Genomic DNA, 16,576 nt, shown 5'->3' on the forward strand with positions numbered 1-16,576 from the left:
CAATTTGTATATTAAAGGTGTGAAGTTGAAGCAAAGATTTTAAATCCTAACACCAATTCAAATTAATTAAAATCAACATTGAAATAATTCTTTTCATTCCAATTTTCAATAATTCAATTTTTGATTTTCGATTTCCAAAAAAAAAAAAATACTAATGAAATCAGATTCACTTTCTTTTCTACTTAAGAAAAGTAATATGTGCAAGTAAATGAGCAAAACATACAACAGAAGTAACATCAAAAGCAGATGGATATATTTGCTGATGCATGCAGATTGAACCTCAACCTGTACACCACAAAAGGTTCAGACAACAAATTGTTTCGCGTTCCAAAACAAGTAGAATCGAATTCAACCGGAGATAAAATTGCCTGAAATAATACGCGGGAAGATTTAATAGTTTTCCCAAACAAAAACTTGATCCATATCAGTCTTACCATGCAACCTCACTGCAAATCAGCGATGCTGTAAAATACAGATGAGTTATAGTCTCTGGATGACAACTGAGTTAGCTATTCCAGCTTGGTCAATGGTCTGGTCAAGATCATCCAGTTTCTTGGGAGGGAATCCCATACTTTGCAGCTGATACGAAGTTCTCTGAGGCCTAGATGCATCGATAAAGGCTCTGACATCTCTGATCGTGTGGTTGTTATTGAATCTTGAAACCATGCGAGTACCATCTGCCAATCTCAGCTGAATCGACGTTGTAGATTGAGTCTCGTCAACCACCATTCCCATAGATGGTGCCGGTGCACTGGTCATCAAAACAGTTTCCGGCTCCACAGGCGTCGTTGTTATGATGACATCATCACTGCTGCTGCCAAGTGTTCTTCCAACACCACGAAACGGAACATCCCGTTTTTTCGGCTCCTGTACAGAATATAATTATTGTAAGAATATCGCAATGAATGTGTTAAGGTGAGGTCGATTCCAGACAAGGATTCCAATTCCATCGCAATAACTCAAAAATTAATCCGAATTAAGATTTAGAAAAGTGAACATAAATTATTAGAAAGTGGACAGAAGAAACCTTGTAGTCATCGTCCTTCCTCACAAGACTAACACGAACTTGGTTGTTCTTATCTGCAGGAACAAGTTCCGTTGGGCACTCAGACTTCTTAATACTCTGCATCAGAATATATTTGAATAATTAACACCATTTAAAAAAAGCTTTTAACCGAAAAACATTCAATTAGTAACAAATTTCCACAACTCTAGCTACTATATTTACATTTATGGAAGCAATATAGAAAATCGAAGTCCTCCAACAGTATATTTTGCCAAAAGATCAAGAAACGAAAGAAGATACCTCCAAGAAAGGTGCATTTAGGGGATCATCCAATCTCCTAAAAGGTCCATCGTTAACTGTAAATCCATTTCTCCAAAAAGTGATAACGTGATTAATATTCTGAGGAGGGGGCGGAGGGGTAGTAGTAGTAGTAGACGACACATCATCCCCAGAAAGTAGTCTTGGAGTTCCAGTAAAGCCTCTTGAGCTCGAAGAAGAAGGCAATTGATGATCTGCAGACGCTTCTACAGCACCTGCTCGTCTTGCTTGATTGAATATTGCATCTACATTATTTGCCCTCGATGGGTCTCTAACAACCATTCCACTGTCAAAAGAACAAAATAGCATGAGCTAATTAGTATATACAACTCAACTGACTGACACGTAATATATATAGTTTATTCCCTACATAGAGAAGAGAACTACTTCCAAGGAACTCGTAAATAATCAAGAAACAACTCTGGATGTGCATCATTAAACCAAAGATAAATATATTGGACTCTCGGAAAATTGCTAAATAGCTGTTTCTCAACAACTGATTCGTCAAATTTACTCTGTCACTAAAATGTACGGCATTTCCTCTTGCAGAGTTTTCGGCATTTTTAGATTATACACTTATATATTTGGGTTCTCAATCATTTATTCATACTTCATAGTACTGATCTCTTGTTTATTTACCAGCCAATTCATTGGTTGGACCCTATACATTCAAGAACTCAAATAAATTTCGACAAAGGAATTTAACTTAATCACTGAACCCAGCATCTTTTCATTTAACCAAAGCTATATATATCGGGCTTCTTGGAAAATTACTATATAGTCATATTTCAATGATTAATTTTGTCAAATTTAACTCAAGAGTCATCAGGGATTTTTGGATGTTTTTAGATTATACACTTATGCTTGGTTCTAAATCATATATTGAATTCATAGCATTGATCTCATCACTTCACTGGTTGGAGTATATCTACCGCAGTATATCAGAGCCTATAAGTTCAAGAATACAACTAAACTATCTAGCAGAATTGAAATACTGCTTTTCTACTAAAGAATTTAAGTTGATCATTGAACCCAGCATACTGTAGAAAATGTAAAAGATTATTTATTAAGGAATTATTTACCTCTTTTCGCCGCCGGTGTAGTAATCCTGGGGATTAAAGTCAGGATCGCTGTCAGAATCCTCATCATCGTCTTTAGGGTTTCTGTTCAGATCCGAAAAAGTCCTAATTCCGCGTCTCGGTGCAGCAGTGCTAGGTTTAGATGAGGAGCGGAGACTGTAGGAGCGGGAAGCAGGCGGCGGCGAAGGGGATCGGGAACGGGAAGGGGAAGGAGACATCTCAGTAGGGGAATTGAACGCCGGAGAAGTTGGATTGACCGCGGCGGCGGCGGCGGAATCAACGGGATTGGCGTCGTCGAGGAAAGTGGAGACGGCGGCGTCGAGATCGAAATTGTGGGACTCCAAGAAGAAGAGGGCTTCGGATTGAGAGGCGCAGGCGGTTATTTCGCAGAAGGTGTTGATGAGTGAAATATGAGGGTGGTGGCCGTCGATGATTGCTTCCGACGGAGGGTTCTCCATTGTTGAAGGGGGTTAGATGCTTTGCTTCAGAATTGAGAATTTGGGAATTAAAAAAGAATACCGAAGGATGACTTCTATCTATGTATTACGTCTCTAGAGTGTCGTACCAACTTGGAAGGAGATCAAAGTGAAACCCCTTAGTTAGTTTATTTAGAGCCTGTTTGGCTAAGCTTATAAGCTCCTAAAAACATCTTATAAGATGTTTAGGAGCTTATAAGTTGTTAAAAGGTGTTTGGTAAAAAAAATACAAAAGATCTTATTTTTTCCAAAAATAAGCTGTTAGGGAGCTTATAAGATGTTTTTAAAAAAGTACCTCTACCCCACCTTTTTTCTTTAAGATCTTATTTGCTTCTTTACTAAAACACTTAAAATACAAAATTACCCTCAAATACTTTATTATATTACATGAATACTAATAATATTTATATTTTATCAAAACAACGTATTCTTGTAATCAAGATTAATAATTAATTAAATATAATTATCGTAATTATCATAATAATTGTAAAAAAAATTATTCTCTATTTATATTTTATATGTATATAAAAATACACGAATATTCTTATTATCTCCATAACAAATTATATTTCTTTCATCTATAAAAAAAATTATATTTCTTTTACAACTTTTATATTATATTATTATTATTATTTGAAAAAATAATTTGTAAATATTATAATAATATTTTAGGAACAAAAGTATTTGAGTCAGATAAGTTTAACAATTATACTGGCGTCATGTACTTTTTTGTCATTATAGCAATAAACAGACCTTTTATTTCCAAACACCTGAACAACTTATAAAAACAAAAAGTAACTTATAAGCTACATATCCAAACACCTTAAAAAATAATTTTTAAAATAAGATCTAACAGCTTATCAGCTCCTAAAACATCTTATCAGATGTAGGAGCTTATAAGATGTTTTAAATAAGCTTAGCCAAACGGGCTCTTAATTCAATTAACATTTACTACCTGTTTTTATATACTTTAATATTTGTTACTTAAAAATTTACGTTTTATTAGTGAATAAGTTTAAGTTTCTTGGAAATTTTATTTTTTTTAATAAAGAGCCTCACTAAACCGGAAAAAAATCCGAACTAAAATCATCTTTTATGGATATTGTTACAGTGGTTTCTTACACAAGAAATTTTTGCCTATGCGCGGCCTGAACTTCGTACAAGATCAGTAAGCCTTACCTCGACTCTCTTCCCACAAATACGCATAAACACCAAGTCTTTTAAGCCAATGTAAACATAAACAAGAGTATGCAGCGGAAAGCAAATACATAATACGTTTACGGACAATGCCCAATCTTTATATTGATTTCCCAACAAAGAATACAAAGGAGACTAAGGTCCTGTTTGATTGCACTTAACGACCTCTTAATGACCACTTAATGACTATTAACATCTTATTCGGTAAGACATTATAATTTCAGTGTGTTTGATAGTCACCTTTGAATGGAACCATTCACTTTTGACCGGTTCAGTCAAAAAATTATAACTTATTGGTTCAGTGGTAAAAAAATTTGTCCCTCCCCTTATAGTTATGTTTCTTCGTTCTTGTCGTATAGAAAATCAAATTATTCATTTTATAGATGAAAGATGGTTTCCACATAATTGTCCTTTCATAATCATTTTTAAATAGGAATTGCCCTTTTACTGTTGGAAGAGTGGAATCCAAATTTTCTTTTACGGTATTTATTTATTTATTCGATATTACTAGTGAAAAGAATATGATCAAATAATTATAAAGGTGATAGTGAATTTTTCATTTATATATTATTAATAGTTATAATATATTAATATATATATATATATATATATATATATATATATATATATATATATATATATATATATATATATATATATATATATATATATATATATATATGGGTGTTAATTCGATAAAATTGTATTGAACCGTACCGGAATTTCGGTAAACCGAAATTTTGTACCATAATTAATTTGGTTTTTTTGGTTCGATACCGGTAAAAGCAAAAATATAGTTTCTTATTTTTAAAAAAATTAAAACTAAATATTAAAACTAATTAATTCTTGAATTTGACATACAAATTACAACAATCGGCCCTAAAAATAAGAAAAAAAGAAGTGATTTCAATAGAGGCTAATTTTGAAATAATGAAAAAAATATCAAATTTAAAAGTATTTTATAATTTGTTATAACCTTAACAGATTTAAAATAAAAGGGAAAAAATATAAAATATTTTAGTATTCGGTACGATACGGTAGACCGTGCATCAATATTGTATACCGTACCAAATACCATAATTAAAAAAAAATGGTTATGGAAAACTAAGCATAATTGTCGGTTCATTATTGGGTGCGTACCGAATTTTCTATCGGTTTACCGACCGAGTGAACACTCTTAAACATATGTCCACAATTTTGAGGGCTAATATTGTACAATTATACGATACAGATATAATAAATTTATAGTTATCAAACAAACTTAATTATTCTGCATTCAACATTCAGATATTATGCTTAACAGTTGAGTTGTTTATTCAGCATTCAGTGTTCAGTGCTTAATTGTATCAAACGGAGCCTAAGGTGCACATACAAAATCCTCACTCAGATGTTCACAATTGTAATCTGAATTCTCTAATACTAGATGAGTTGGATTTGTGCACTCAAAGCCAAATATATACAAAAAAAATGGCAGTTTACACAACAAACTGCCTAGGGACACATGGCGCCCTAAAGGCTTGCCACATAGCAACTTAAACTAACACTATGGGGTAGTTTTCGTGCATGTACTGGGCAAAACTGCCCAGCAACCGTCGCCCAAAACCGCCAGTCCGTCTTGTCAATTCTTTCGTCAGTTCTTGCCCACATGGTCATTAGCACGCCCGCTTATTAGGCTGCTTTCCTTGTCTTGCCAGTCAGTCGTGCCAACCTGCCCTCGCTTGCCAAGTCATAATCAATTTCCTTCAAACGCTGTTTGCCCAATTCCTCGACCATATGCCGAATATTACCCACGCTTGTCCGCCTTGGCTGTCGAGCAATGCCCATGCCAGTCACAAGTCTTGCCGATGATTACTCGTGTCATCTGCCGAGCTACGTCCTTGCCAAACGTCGAGTACTGTCGAGACTCTCTCGTGCCACTTGCCGAGCATCGCCCATACCAAGTGCCGAACATTGCCGAGACATCCTCACTTATGCCATCAACCAAGTACTTTCAATCATTGTTCCCACTCAAACCAAGTCTTCCCTGCTTTCTCGAACAAACACCTAAATGTTTGTCCAACACTCACCCACTCATTGGCCGATGTGTGGGTTGTCTTGTGCCAACCCTCACTTAGCACCCATTTCTCAGCCACACTTGAGTCATAACCGATGTTACCGTCTAAGGGGCTAACAGATACCCTCTTCCCAGTTAAAAATGATGTATTACATGCAACTTTCGTCTAACTACATTCAGTATTATTGTCTAACTGTATTTAAAATTTTGGTACATGCATTTCTCATTTTCAGGGATTTTATTTTATTTATAAAAATTTGTTTGTTTACATGCTTGTTTATTTATTATTTCTTTTAATTTTTTGAATTTTTTTTATTTGTTTATTGTTCTGAAAATGACTACAAATGACTATGGTTATTTAGGTTTTATGTTTTTTTTTTACCAAAGTCATGGTCGACCAAATATGTACACGCACGAATATCATAGAATATATGGAAGAAAACTTCATCAGCACCAACAACAAAATTCATAATTTAAATATTTACATTATACATCAACTCGTAGCCAACAAATACAGATCGAAATACACAATCATATGCATATGTTACTACATGTTACTATATGTTATTATATGTAACTATAGAAATGTGTAGTAATGTGCAGTATGCAGTCAGCTATAACTTGAAACATATGTCAAATTCGTCAAATTCGTCTATAGCTTGAACCAGATTCTTGGCACCTTCAAAGGAGAAGATCAATGACTTTCATCAAGCTGCAATTGCAAAACTAAACAATTTTTATTTATTTATTTAAGGCTGCGGCTATATGCAATACTCATTCCACTTGTGCAAGACCAAATTAAAGAAGGATTCCAAAAGATTCTATTTTATTAAGATGGAATGACAAGTATGCCCATAAATTAAATTGGCTTTTTTTTTTTCTCATGTAAGACCAAATACAAATAATGAGAAAAAAAACAAAAATCGACACCAAGGTGTCGAAAAACTATGCTACAAATCGACACTTAAGCGTCGAATTTCATAGGTAAAAATCGACATTGACATGTCGAATTTATAGCACAAATTCAAATGTCGAATTTTATACCTCAAAATCGACATCTAAATGTTGAATTTTATACCTCAAAATCGACATCTAAATGTCGATTTTTACCTGTTAAATTCGACCTGTATATGTCGAATTCGTTTGCGCGGGATTTTTTTTGGAAAATCGATATTCTAGCTAAAAAAACCCATAGATGCATACATTCTTGGGTTCTTCCATCGTAGAATCTTCTATTTTGATGTCTTCTGACTCCATACTTGCCATATTTGTAAGATTTGTTGAGTTTTGATGATTTTGAATTTCTAGGTTTTGTGGGTTAATGGAGGAGGAAGGAGAAAGGTCTTGTGGGTTTTGGAAGATGGAGAAGATGAGAGTTGGTCTTGTGGTTTTGTGGTCTTGTGATAGGGTTTTTTGTGTTTTTGAATTTTTGGTCTTGCATATTTGGAATTTTTTATTTTTTTAATAAATAAGGGTATTATAGTATTTATACATTGAAAATTTTAATTTAATCTTGCACAAGTGGAATTAGAGCCCGTTTGGCTAAGCTTATAAGCTCCTAAAAACATCTTATAAGATGTTTAGGAGCTTATAAGTTGTTAAAAGGTGTTTGGTAAAAAAAATGCAAAAGATCTTATTTTTTCCAAAAATAAGCTGTTAGGGAGCTTATAAGATGTTTTTAAAAAAGTACCTCTACCCCACTTTTTTTCTTTAAGATCTTATTTGCTTCTTTACTAAAACACTTAAAATACAAAATTACCCTCAAATACTTTATTATATTACATAAATACTAATAATATTTATATTTTATCAAAACAACGTATTCTTGTAATCAAGATTAATAATTAGTTAAATATAATTATCGTAATTATCATAATAATTGTAAAAAAAATTATTCTCTATTTATATTTTATATGTATATAAAAATACACGAATATTCTTATTATCTCCATAATAAATTATATTTCTTTCATCTATAAAAAAAATTATATTTCTTTTACAACTTTTATTTTATATTATTATTATTATTTGAAAAAATAATTTGTAAATATTATAATAATATTTTAGGAACAAAAGTATTTGAGTCAAATAAGTTTAACAATTATACTGACGTCATGTACTTTTTGTCATTATAGCAATAAACAGACATTTTATTTCCAAACACCTGAACAACTTATAAAAACAAAAAGTAACTTATAAGCTACATATCCAAACACCTTAAAAAATAATTTTTAAAATAAGATCTAACAGCTTATCAGCTCCTAAAACATCTTATCAGATGTAGGAGCTTATAAGATGTTTTAAATAAGCTTAGCCAAACAGGCTCTTAGTCTTGCATATAGCCGCAGCCTTTATTTAATTGTGTTATTTGGGGAGACAATACTAGTAAAAGTAACATAGCATACAATGTTTTGTCATTCAATTTAAAATATAGTGCAAGTTAAAAAAAATGATGAATACAAAAAAAATAGTAAATTACAAAAACAAATCTGACTATTAAAATTGAACAAAATTAACACCAAAAGATAAATCTAGACTAGAGGAATTAATTCAATATTGGGTAATCTGTCAAATTCCGACAACCAGAAAATAAATTACTTCTCCAAGAAAAATCGTCGTCGAAATAAACGCGCACTGTAAAATGACCACATAAACAAATCGATAGCTCCAAAATATAAAAAAATACCATCAAAAGAAATAGCGCGATTAGAGGAATCTAGTGGTAGTTAAACCATCAAATTCCGACCGCCAGAAAGAAAGTTATGACTTCGAGAAGACCCGTCGTTATTCAAATATGCGTGAATTGTAAAACGGTTGCATAAACAAATCCAGAGCTTTAAACCGTATGAAATCACCATCAAAAGAAAGAACTAGGCGAAAGGAATTCAACGATGGTGTAGTCATCGAATCTGACATCCAGAGAGATACTTACGACTACAAGAAGCACCATCGTCTGTCGAAAACATATTTGGCGGAATTTTGGATCAGAGAGTGGAAGAGAAAGAGAGAGCCAAAATAATTATTAAATATGTTGATGAAATGCATTTGTATTTTGCACTTGTAATTTCAGAAGGATTATGAATATAAAATTTTTGATTTGGAATTTGAGATCCCAAAAAATGCCACTAAAAATACTAAATTATTTTTATTAGCTTTAAAATTCATTATAGATAATTATACATGATTTATTTTGTTTTGAAGATGCAAAAAGCTAGTAAATTTTTTTTAGGTCGCAGAGTGCAAAAAATAAATATTTCAAGGATGCATAGTGGGATTAAGCCATCAATGCCCACTTTGACAATTTCTTAATGCAAAATATAAGCAATTACATAAATCTTTAGAATTGTTAAAACTTTAAAAAAATTACAAAATACATGATAATATCACACGGGTTATCAAATAAAGTAAATGTTAATATTGGAGACACCTCTCAAACCAAACCTAATTAGATGTGAAGGACAACCTCAGATAGAACATTTTAAGTAAATTCTTAGTTGAAAATAAAATTTGACCAAAATCTTTTTATTTTTATTTAGCCCAAAAATACATTTATTATACCTAATAAAAATCAACGTTTCTTCCTCTCCTGTCATATCTCTCTCCCCGTCGCCCACCATGGCATTTTCTCTCTTTTTTCAATTTTCCACCACCCACTATGGCCTTCTTTCTCTCTTTCTTCATTGGCCCCAGCCTTTTTTCTCTCCTTCTCTCTATCTCTCTCTTTCTCTATTTTCGGTAATGGTGCTGACTTAGAGGTATTAGTTATAGGAGTTTTTTAGATCGGATCTTGGTGTGGGGGCGGCAGGTGGCTGGCGGTGGTTTTGCTCACTAGGGGCGGCTGTGGTTTTGGTCGCTGGCATCGGTGGTGGTTTTCTTCGACGACGACGGTAATTTTTTGTTAGAATTTGATGTTGGGTTTGAGGAAGGGGAAGATTAATTAAGATGGATAGTGAGACATAGAGGAAGAGGATGGAAGTGGTGGTGGTGGTGGTGGCAGATCTAGGGTTCATATTGAATGAGTGCGAATGACTACGGTCTACGAGTATCTTTGAATTACTACGAGTGTTTACGAATGGGTAGCGACTAGAGTTTTAAGAGTATGTGACTACGGATTACTATGGTTCTTATAGGTGTCTATAGTCGATTACAACCGATTTTTTTTAAAAACATTCACAATTTTCAGTATTATTAGTAAATTATAGTATACCATAGTATGCCATAGTATTTTAAAATCTGTTGTTTTATTTAATAAAAACGAAAAAAAGAAAACTCATAATTTTCAGTAAAATGTTGAAAATAAAGAAAAAAATTAAGTTGTTTATAATAATGTAAAAAATGCTAGAGTGAAAAACGAAAAAATAAAGTCTATAAAAATAAAATAAAATATGTTAGATGAAAAAATAAGATATTAAATACATAATAAAAAATGATAAATACAGTTTGAATTTTACTAAATGCAAATTTCGAATTTGTGAGCAGAAGGGCATTTTTGAAATAAATTTAATAAAGAATGTGAAGCAAATGTTTAATTTTACTTGTCATTTAGTTCTAATTAATTTTATCACCAGACACACATATTTTAAGCTCCATAAAGTAAAAATAAAATCAATTAATTTCAAACTGTAGCACATCACGGAGTTGTGAGCAATAAACAAAATAAAAGCTGTACCAGTAAATAACTCCGTATAGACTAAGAAAGTTGCCATGAATTATATAGCTTTGCTATCAAAGAAAGAGAGGAGCAAGTAACACACAAATCTACATTCATAAACAAAGTTACAAATGAATTACAGAGGTAAAAACTATCGGAAAAATACACACTCTGCTTCACGAAAAAAAAATGAAAGAAACAAGGATACTCGATAAAAATCGCATCCCGTATCATTGTCAAGTTAAATTAGAAACACTCAGTTCACTCTTCTTTTTTATCTCGATATACTACAGTATACTACTACCATCACTTAACTTCTACAGTATAACAACATCTCGTCGTGTTCGTTTCATTGTGCAGGATGAGTCAGCTCCTTATCAACGGTTAGGAATACTCGTATCGATCTTCTGCATGCACACACCAAAAAAAAAACAAAAAAAAAGAAAGAAGACATGTTCATTATGTTCATCATCTAGTTATCCAACAAAATCAAACCAAACAGTTGCAAATTTTGTTCGTTTCTGCCCCTCGTACTACGACATTAATTTACGTAATGGCGACTGGTCACGTTTCTGGCTGACACTATATTACTTTCTTCTGAAGTATTTAATGTTGATTAAGGCCAACTACTTTCTTCCCTTGCATAAATGAGACAACAGTTGCAGTTTCGTTCGGTATCCAAGTTAAGTTGGCTATCAAGATCCAGACAAAGAACCGACGTTTCTTTTCCCGGAACATGCAAATCTCTAATCCATGATTTTGAGAATCTAAAAATCAAGAATCTTTAGTCAGATTATTCTGAATCCTAATAATTCAAGAATCAATCTCAAATCTGTTTAACTTACGAAAGAATTAAATTCAATCGCCGTAAATCACAATGTGGCAACCAAAGACATAATCCAATAGTTGCATTGCTATTTCCCGAAGCATGAAACATTAAGCAAGACAAAATCAAATCAAGATTTTTCACATCTAATTAAACTTTACAAATTGTTACCTTTCATTGGCCGAAGATGATTGATTTACCTTCTAATCGGTTAATCCCGCCACGTTCTAGTTAATATACTAGTTAGCCGATTAGCAGAGAGTCTCTGCAAAGCCTTTTTAGCTCCGGCCACCTCCATTTCTGCTAATCTCTGCACATGCCCGTAAGCACCTGCCGCCACAAGCTTCTTCCGGCAGCTCTGGCTCCCACCAGCCATTATTGCCGCCACCACCGCCACCGGAAACTTCTTCAAGACAACCTCGTTTTTAGGATCCAACATTTGAACCAACCTCATCAAACTTTTCTCATCCTTCACCAACTCTTTCCTATTTGATTTCACCGACAACAACGACAACAAAGCCTTCGCCCCAACTTCTTGCATTCCATCAGGCTTAACAGACTCCATTAGCTTCACCAAAGAACTCATACACAAAGCGATAGCCCTCTTATTACCATCGCTAATTGCTAAATTAGCCAGCAAAGAAGCAGCGATGTGTTGTATCATTACATTCCCGTGCTTTAAAAGCTTTGCAATTTGTATTATAAACGGGGTCGATCCAGATAACAATCTATAGCTAGCATCCGAGACGGATAACGAATAAATCGCACGTAAGACGTGTTCAAACGTATCAGAAGAAACCGAGCATTCATCGTGAAACAAATGCAACAATCTCTGCAAGCCCTTTTCATGTAACAACAACCCTCGGAAATACTCACTCGTGGAAGCAAGAATCGAGATACAATTGGCGGCTGTTCCCCGAGCCGAAGGATTGGTTTCAGAAACAAGCAACTGCATCAAAACAGGAATCGCCCCTTCTTCTGCCAAAGCAATTTGAATATCTTCAACAGTCAGAACATTTCTTATCGCCCCGACAGCGTGCGATTGTGCCGTTGAGGAACTGGATTTACACAATTCGATTAGAATGGGAACGCCACCGTATGCAGTAATAGCCCAAGAATTATCGGAATCGGCAGTTATGAACTCCACAGCCATGGCGGCTCTTTCCTTTGTAGGCATTGAAGTGCATTCGATTTCGATAACTCTCAACAAAGGGCCCAAAGCCCCTTCTTCGAAGACGCATTTCCGCGGGAAATCACCCGCGGAGACGAGCAAAGACACTGCGAAAACGGCGAGCTCTCTGATAATGGAATCGTGAGCGTTCAGATCGAGTAGGGAAATCAAACAGCCGAGATTCCCTTCTTCGGCGACGACTGCGGCGGATTTGTCGTCCTCGGAGAGGAGCTGGATTAGAGAATCCAACGCCTTACGCTTGAAATCCAGGCCGCCGATCTGGAGCCTGGTGAAGAGGTCCTTGACGAAAAATGCGAGGTCGTCAATGGAGGAAGTGGGGTTGGGGCGGGAGAGAACAATGGCGGTGGACTGGTGGAGGACGCCGGAGCGGAGGAGGAGGTCAATGTCGTTGATTTGGCTGGAAAGCCAACCGGCGGCCATGTCGAGGTCGGACTGCATGAGGAGCTTGCCGTGGGTGAAGGGAGCGTCGGAACAGCAGTGGTGGGAGAGGGTTTCGGTGCGGCGGAGGGTGGAGAGCAAGGAGGGGAGGATGGGGAGGAGGAGAGGGTTTTCCGACCAGTGTGGGGAGGAGGAGATTTCGGAGATGAGGGTTTTCAGGGAGGAGAGCTTCAGGCGAATGACCTGCCACCTGGAGGCGAAGCATGTGACGGCGACTGTGGCGGGGAGGAGTTGGGATAGGAGCTGGGTTATGCTTTGGAGAGTTTCGGAGGGGGACGACGGCGGCGGAGGTGGGTCGGCGGCGGCGGAACGCATTTTCCGGCGGGGTTTTACTTTTGTGAAATGTAAAAAAGGAGGAATAGTTGTTGGAATTACTTGGGTAATGTGCGTGAGGGATTAAAGTGCCAGTGGGAATAACAGAGCAGCGGTGGTGGTGGTGGTGGCGGTGGTGGTGGTGGTGGGATGGCCCATTGAATTGGTTTGTGAAAAGAAGAGAAATGGAATGGGGAAATGGCGTGCACTGCTAAAAAGAAACATTGATTCAGGGTTTTTGTGGGTGCTGCTCACAATATCTAAATACTCAATTTCACCCCCTGAAGTAAGGTTTATTTACTAAAATCCCTAATTAATAAATAATTACTTTCACACCCTTGTAATTTGTATATTTCTTACATTAGCATCCTTTTTTAGGGGTGGATGTAAGAAATGTTTAAGCTACAGGGGTCTGGATGTAATTTATAAATATTAAGGGAATTTTCCGTAATTACACTTTACTTCAGGGAGATAGCTGTAATTTATCCTTTATATATCTTAAACTTAAAGTCGGAGTGTACTTATGAATTTTTGTTATTGCAATATTTTAAGTCTGGTATATCAGATAAAAAAGAATAGGAGTATCTCTATATGGAAGTATATTAATTTAGTTTTTAAAAATATTTATTTACTTTTTAATTTTTTTATTTATATTGGGCCCTTTCCTACTTTCACTACAATTAGATATCTATTTTTTCCCCTATATATACACGTATAATATATACACGTATAAACACAAACACAATTCATAAACACAACTGTCTCTCTGAAAACACATCCATCGCCACCTCCGCCATGGATTCAAAGAAAAATATAAAAATCAACGACGACTTGTTGAGGGAGATACTCGTCCATCTGCCTCCAAAAACCCTTTTCAAGTTCATGACCGTCTCCAAGAAGTGGAAGTATATCATTAACGATCCCACCTTTCTTAAGTTCCACAGCAACAAACAACGCCGCCGCACCTCTGCCGTCGCCGGAGACGATGGCGGCCATCTGCTGGCACTGTTCCAATTAACAACCAAACACTTGTCCGGCAGATACCGCCGCCGTCCTTCGGAACCCGCAATGAACATACTCGCCGTTTTTCCCCACGGAAACCCCGAAATAATGTGCGTCGAAAAGGAACTAGGATACTTCATCAACTCCTCCGAGGGTTTAGTGCTCTGCGGCCGCCACTCGTCCAAGTACCACGTCATGAACCCCGTGACCAAAAAGTGGGTCCTACTGCCACCGCCGCCACGTCATCGTCTAGACCAAGACCAACAATACTATCGTGATTGGACGATCGGATTGATGGTCACTGCGTGGGAGGGGGACAAGAGCTACATAGTCGTTCGAGCCGCCTTGACGGATGATCTCGACCAACTATTGCCCATCGAGACCTACTCATCTAAGACGGGCGAGTGGGTCCCGTCGATGCTCGTTGGCACGGGGGAATTCGTCCTGCACCCCTTGCCCGGGGCCCCGTTGGTGGCGAACGGCGTTTTCCACTGGTACACGTACAATTGGCAGATTGCACTCTACGACCCTAGCGATGAAACGGGCCACGTCCAATTGATCAAGATCCCGTATTTGGATGGTGCGGTTTCACGAGCTATAACAAGGTCCTCTGTCGACAACACATTATGGTTTGGAACAATCAACCCCGACAAAATCCAAATCTATAAACTGCCCAAGGGTGAAAAAGATGGTAGAATGAGTTACAAGCGGAAAAAAACGATACCTTGCCATGAATGGGAGCTGGTCCACGATATCGACATTGAATCGTTGGGCGTGTTTTTTCATGTTCCAGATCCCGAGAAGAATCGAATGGATAGGATTCGATTGGAGTGCTTCGTACCAAATTGGTATCCACTTGTGCTTGTACTTCGACAAGCAGAAAAGATTTTTCTATACAATTTGGGTAGTAATAGTGTTGAGTGGGTTTCATACTATGGATGTCCTTATAATCATCTCGTACATGAGGAGTATTTGTGTCCTTATATCGAGTCGTCTTGCTTGTCTTCGTATTTTATTTGATTAGGAAGATTTTCGCTTTTTTCCAGTACTTTTCGATTATTTGATTTGATCCTCCTCAATAATACGAGTAGTTTTTCGTTTTTTTCAGTACTTTTCGATTATTTGATTTGATTATTGATTTTTTGTTCCAATATCATACTCGATTATTTATATGCTAAAAAAAGGTATAATAAGAATATTAAAAAATATAATAAATAAATAAATAAAGATCCACATAATTCTCCTTTCATCTAAAACAAAATTACCATAAATTTCAAAAAAAAAAAAAAAAAAAGAAATTATCTCAAATCTCCATAACCATGGAGGAAGATGAAGAAGTAATAAATTCATCCCCTGAAAAATCCACCGCCGCCGCTACCGCCACCACCCCAGCAACCACAAACCCTACATAACATGCTCTGATTCGTACTCCAAAGCCCACCTCGTCATCGAAGCTCTCTCCGCCATCCTCCCCTCCCTCCCGCCGCACCTCTCCTCCTCCGAAACCCCCGCCACCTCCCTCCTCCACGACTCCGACGTCGCCACCCAGATCTCCCTCCTCCTCCGCCGCCCGCAACGGCCAGGCCATCATCACCATCAGCATCCCCGACCTCGCCCACGAAACCAAACAGACGGCGGCCAAGAACGGCTCCACCTCGCCGTCATCTCCCCAACCCTCGAACCCCACGGCACCGTCCGATCCACGCGCCGCCCAAGAATCGTGCACTCGAACTCTACTACACCAAAATCTCCCGAATCCCAATCGGTTCCAAGATCGAATTCTGCAAGTTCTGCAAGATTTGGTCCGGTCAATACTCCGACCAAACCCTAAACGAATATAATATGACTAATATAATATCAATTTGATTTTTTATGATGTTTGTTGCATGCATAATGGATATTCTCTGCAAATATAATTTTTGGCTGATCGGTTAGGGATTTAAATTTAGTTTGATTTTGATATGCAATGATTTGCAAATTTAGTATTTTCAAGTCATGTTTTAATTACTAGAATTTTTCAGTTTTT

At 36.4% G+C, this 16,576-nt stretch overlaps 3 protein-coding genes and 1 pseudogene across 6 annotated transcripts; 2 read left to right on the forward strand and 2 right to left on the reverse strand.

Annotated features, from left to right (window-relative positions):
• Window positions 1-231: 231 nt before the first annotated feature.
• LOC105951256 (plant UBX domain-containing protein 4) lies at window positions 232-2,985 on the reverse strand. Its single transcript, XM_012974651.2, has 4 exons — window positions 2,407-2,985; window positions 1,307-1,610; window positions 1,028-1,123; window positions 232-867 (listed from the first exon to the last, which is right to left on the reverse strand). The coding sequence occupies exons 1-4, from the start codon at window positions 2,859-2,861 to the stop codon at window positions 481-483; spliced, it is 1,242 nt and encodes a 413-aa protein (XP_012830105.2). The 5' UTR covers window positions 2,862-2,985; the 3' UTR covers window positions 232-480.
• Window positions 2,986-10,815: 7,830 nt separating this feature from the next.
• On the reverse strand, window positions 10,816-13,779 carry LOC105951257 (uncharacterized). 4 transcript variants are annotated; one of them, XR_016033175.1, is made up of 2 exons: window positions 11,675-13,773; window positions 10,816-11,526 (listed from the first exon to the last, which is right to left on the reverse strand). XR_016033175.1 is itself a non-coding variant. In XM_012974654.2 (2 exons), exon 1 carries the CDS (start codon window positions 13,549-13,551, stop codon window positions 11,818-11,820), a length of 1,734 nt encoding a protein of 577 aa, XP_012830108.2. In that variant the 5' UTR covers window positions 13,552-13,779; the 3' UTR covers window positions 10,816-11,187; window positions 11,778-11,817. The 4 variants fall into 4 exon arrangements, 3 of the variants coding, with proteins under 3 accessions (XP_012830108.2, XP_088678088.1, XP_012830106.2); XM_012974654.2 differs by having other exon boundaries at window positions 10,816-11,187; window positions 11,778-13,779; XM_088821962.1 differs by having other exon boundaries at window positions 10,816-11,187; window positions 11,807-13,773.
• Window positions 13,780-14,343: 564 nt separating this feature from the next.
• Window positions 14,344-15,570, forward strand: LOC105951512 (F-box protein At5g03970). Its single transcript, XM_012974969.2, has one exon. The coding sequence runs from the start codon at window positions 14,344-14,346 to the stop codon at window positions 15,568-15,570; it is 1,227 nt and encodes a 408-aa protein (XP_012830423.2).
• Window positions 15,571-15,913: 343 nt separating this feature from the next.
• Window positions 15,914-16,416, forward strand: LOC148768606 (uncharacterized; annotated as a pseudogene).
• Window positions 16,417-16,576: the final 160 nt, after the last annotated feature.

This window comes from Erythranthe guttata, chromosome 8 (genome assembly GCF_056151865.1).
Source record: "Erythranthe guttata isolate IM_541 chromosome 8, IM_541, whole genome shotgun sequence".
In the NCBI taxonomy this organism is placed as follows: domain Eukaryota; kingdom Viridiplantae; phylum Streptophyta; class Magnoliopsida; order Lamiales; family Phrymaceae; genus Erythranthe; species Erythranthe guttata.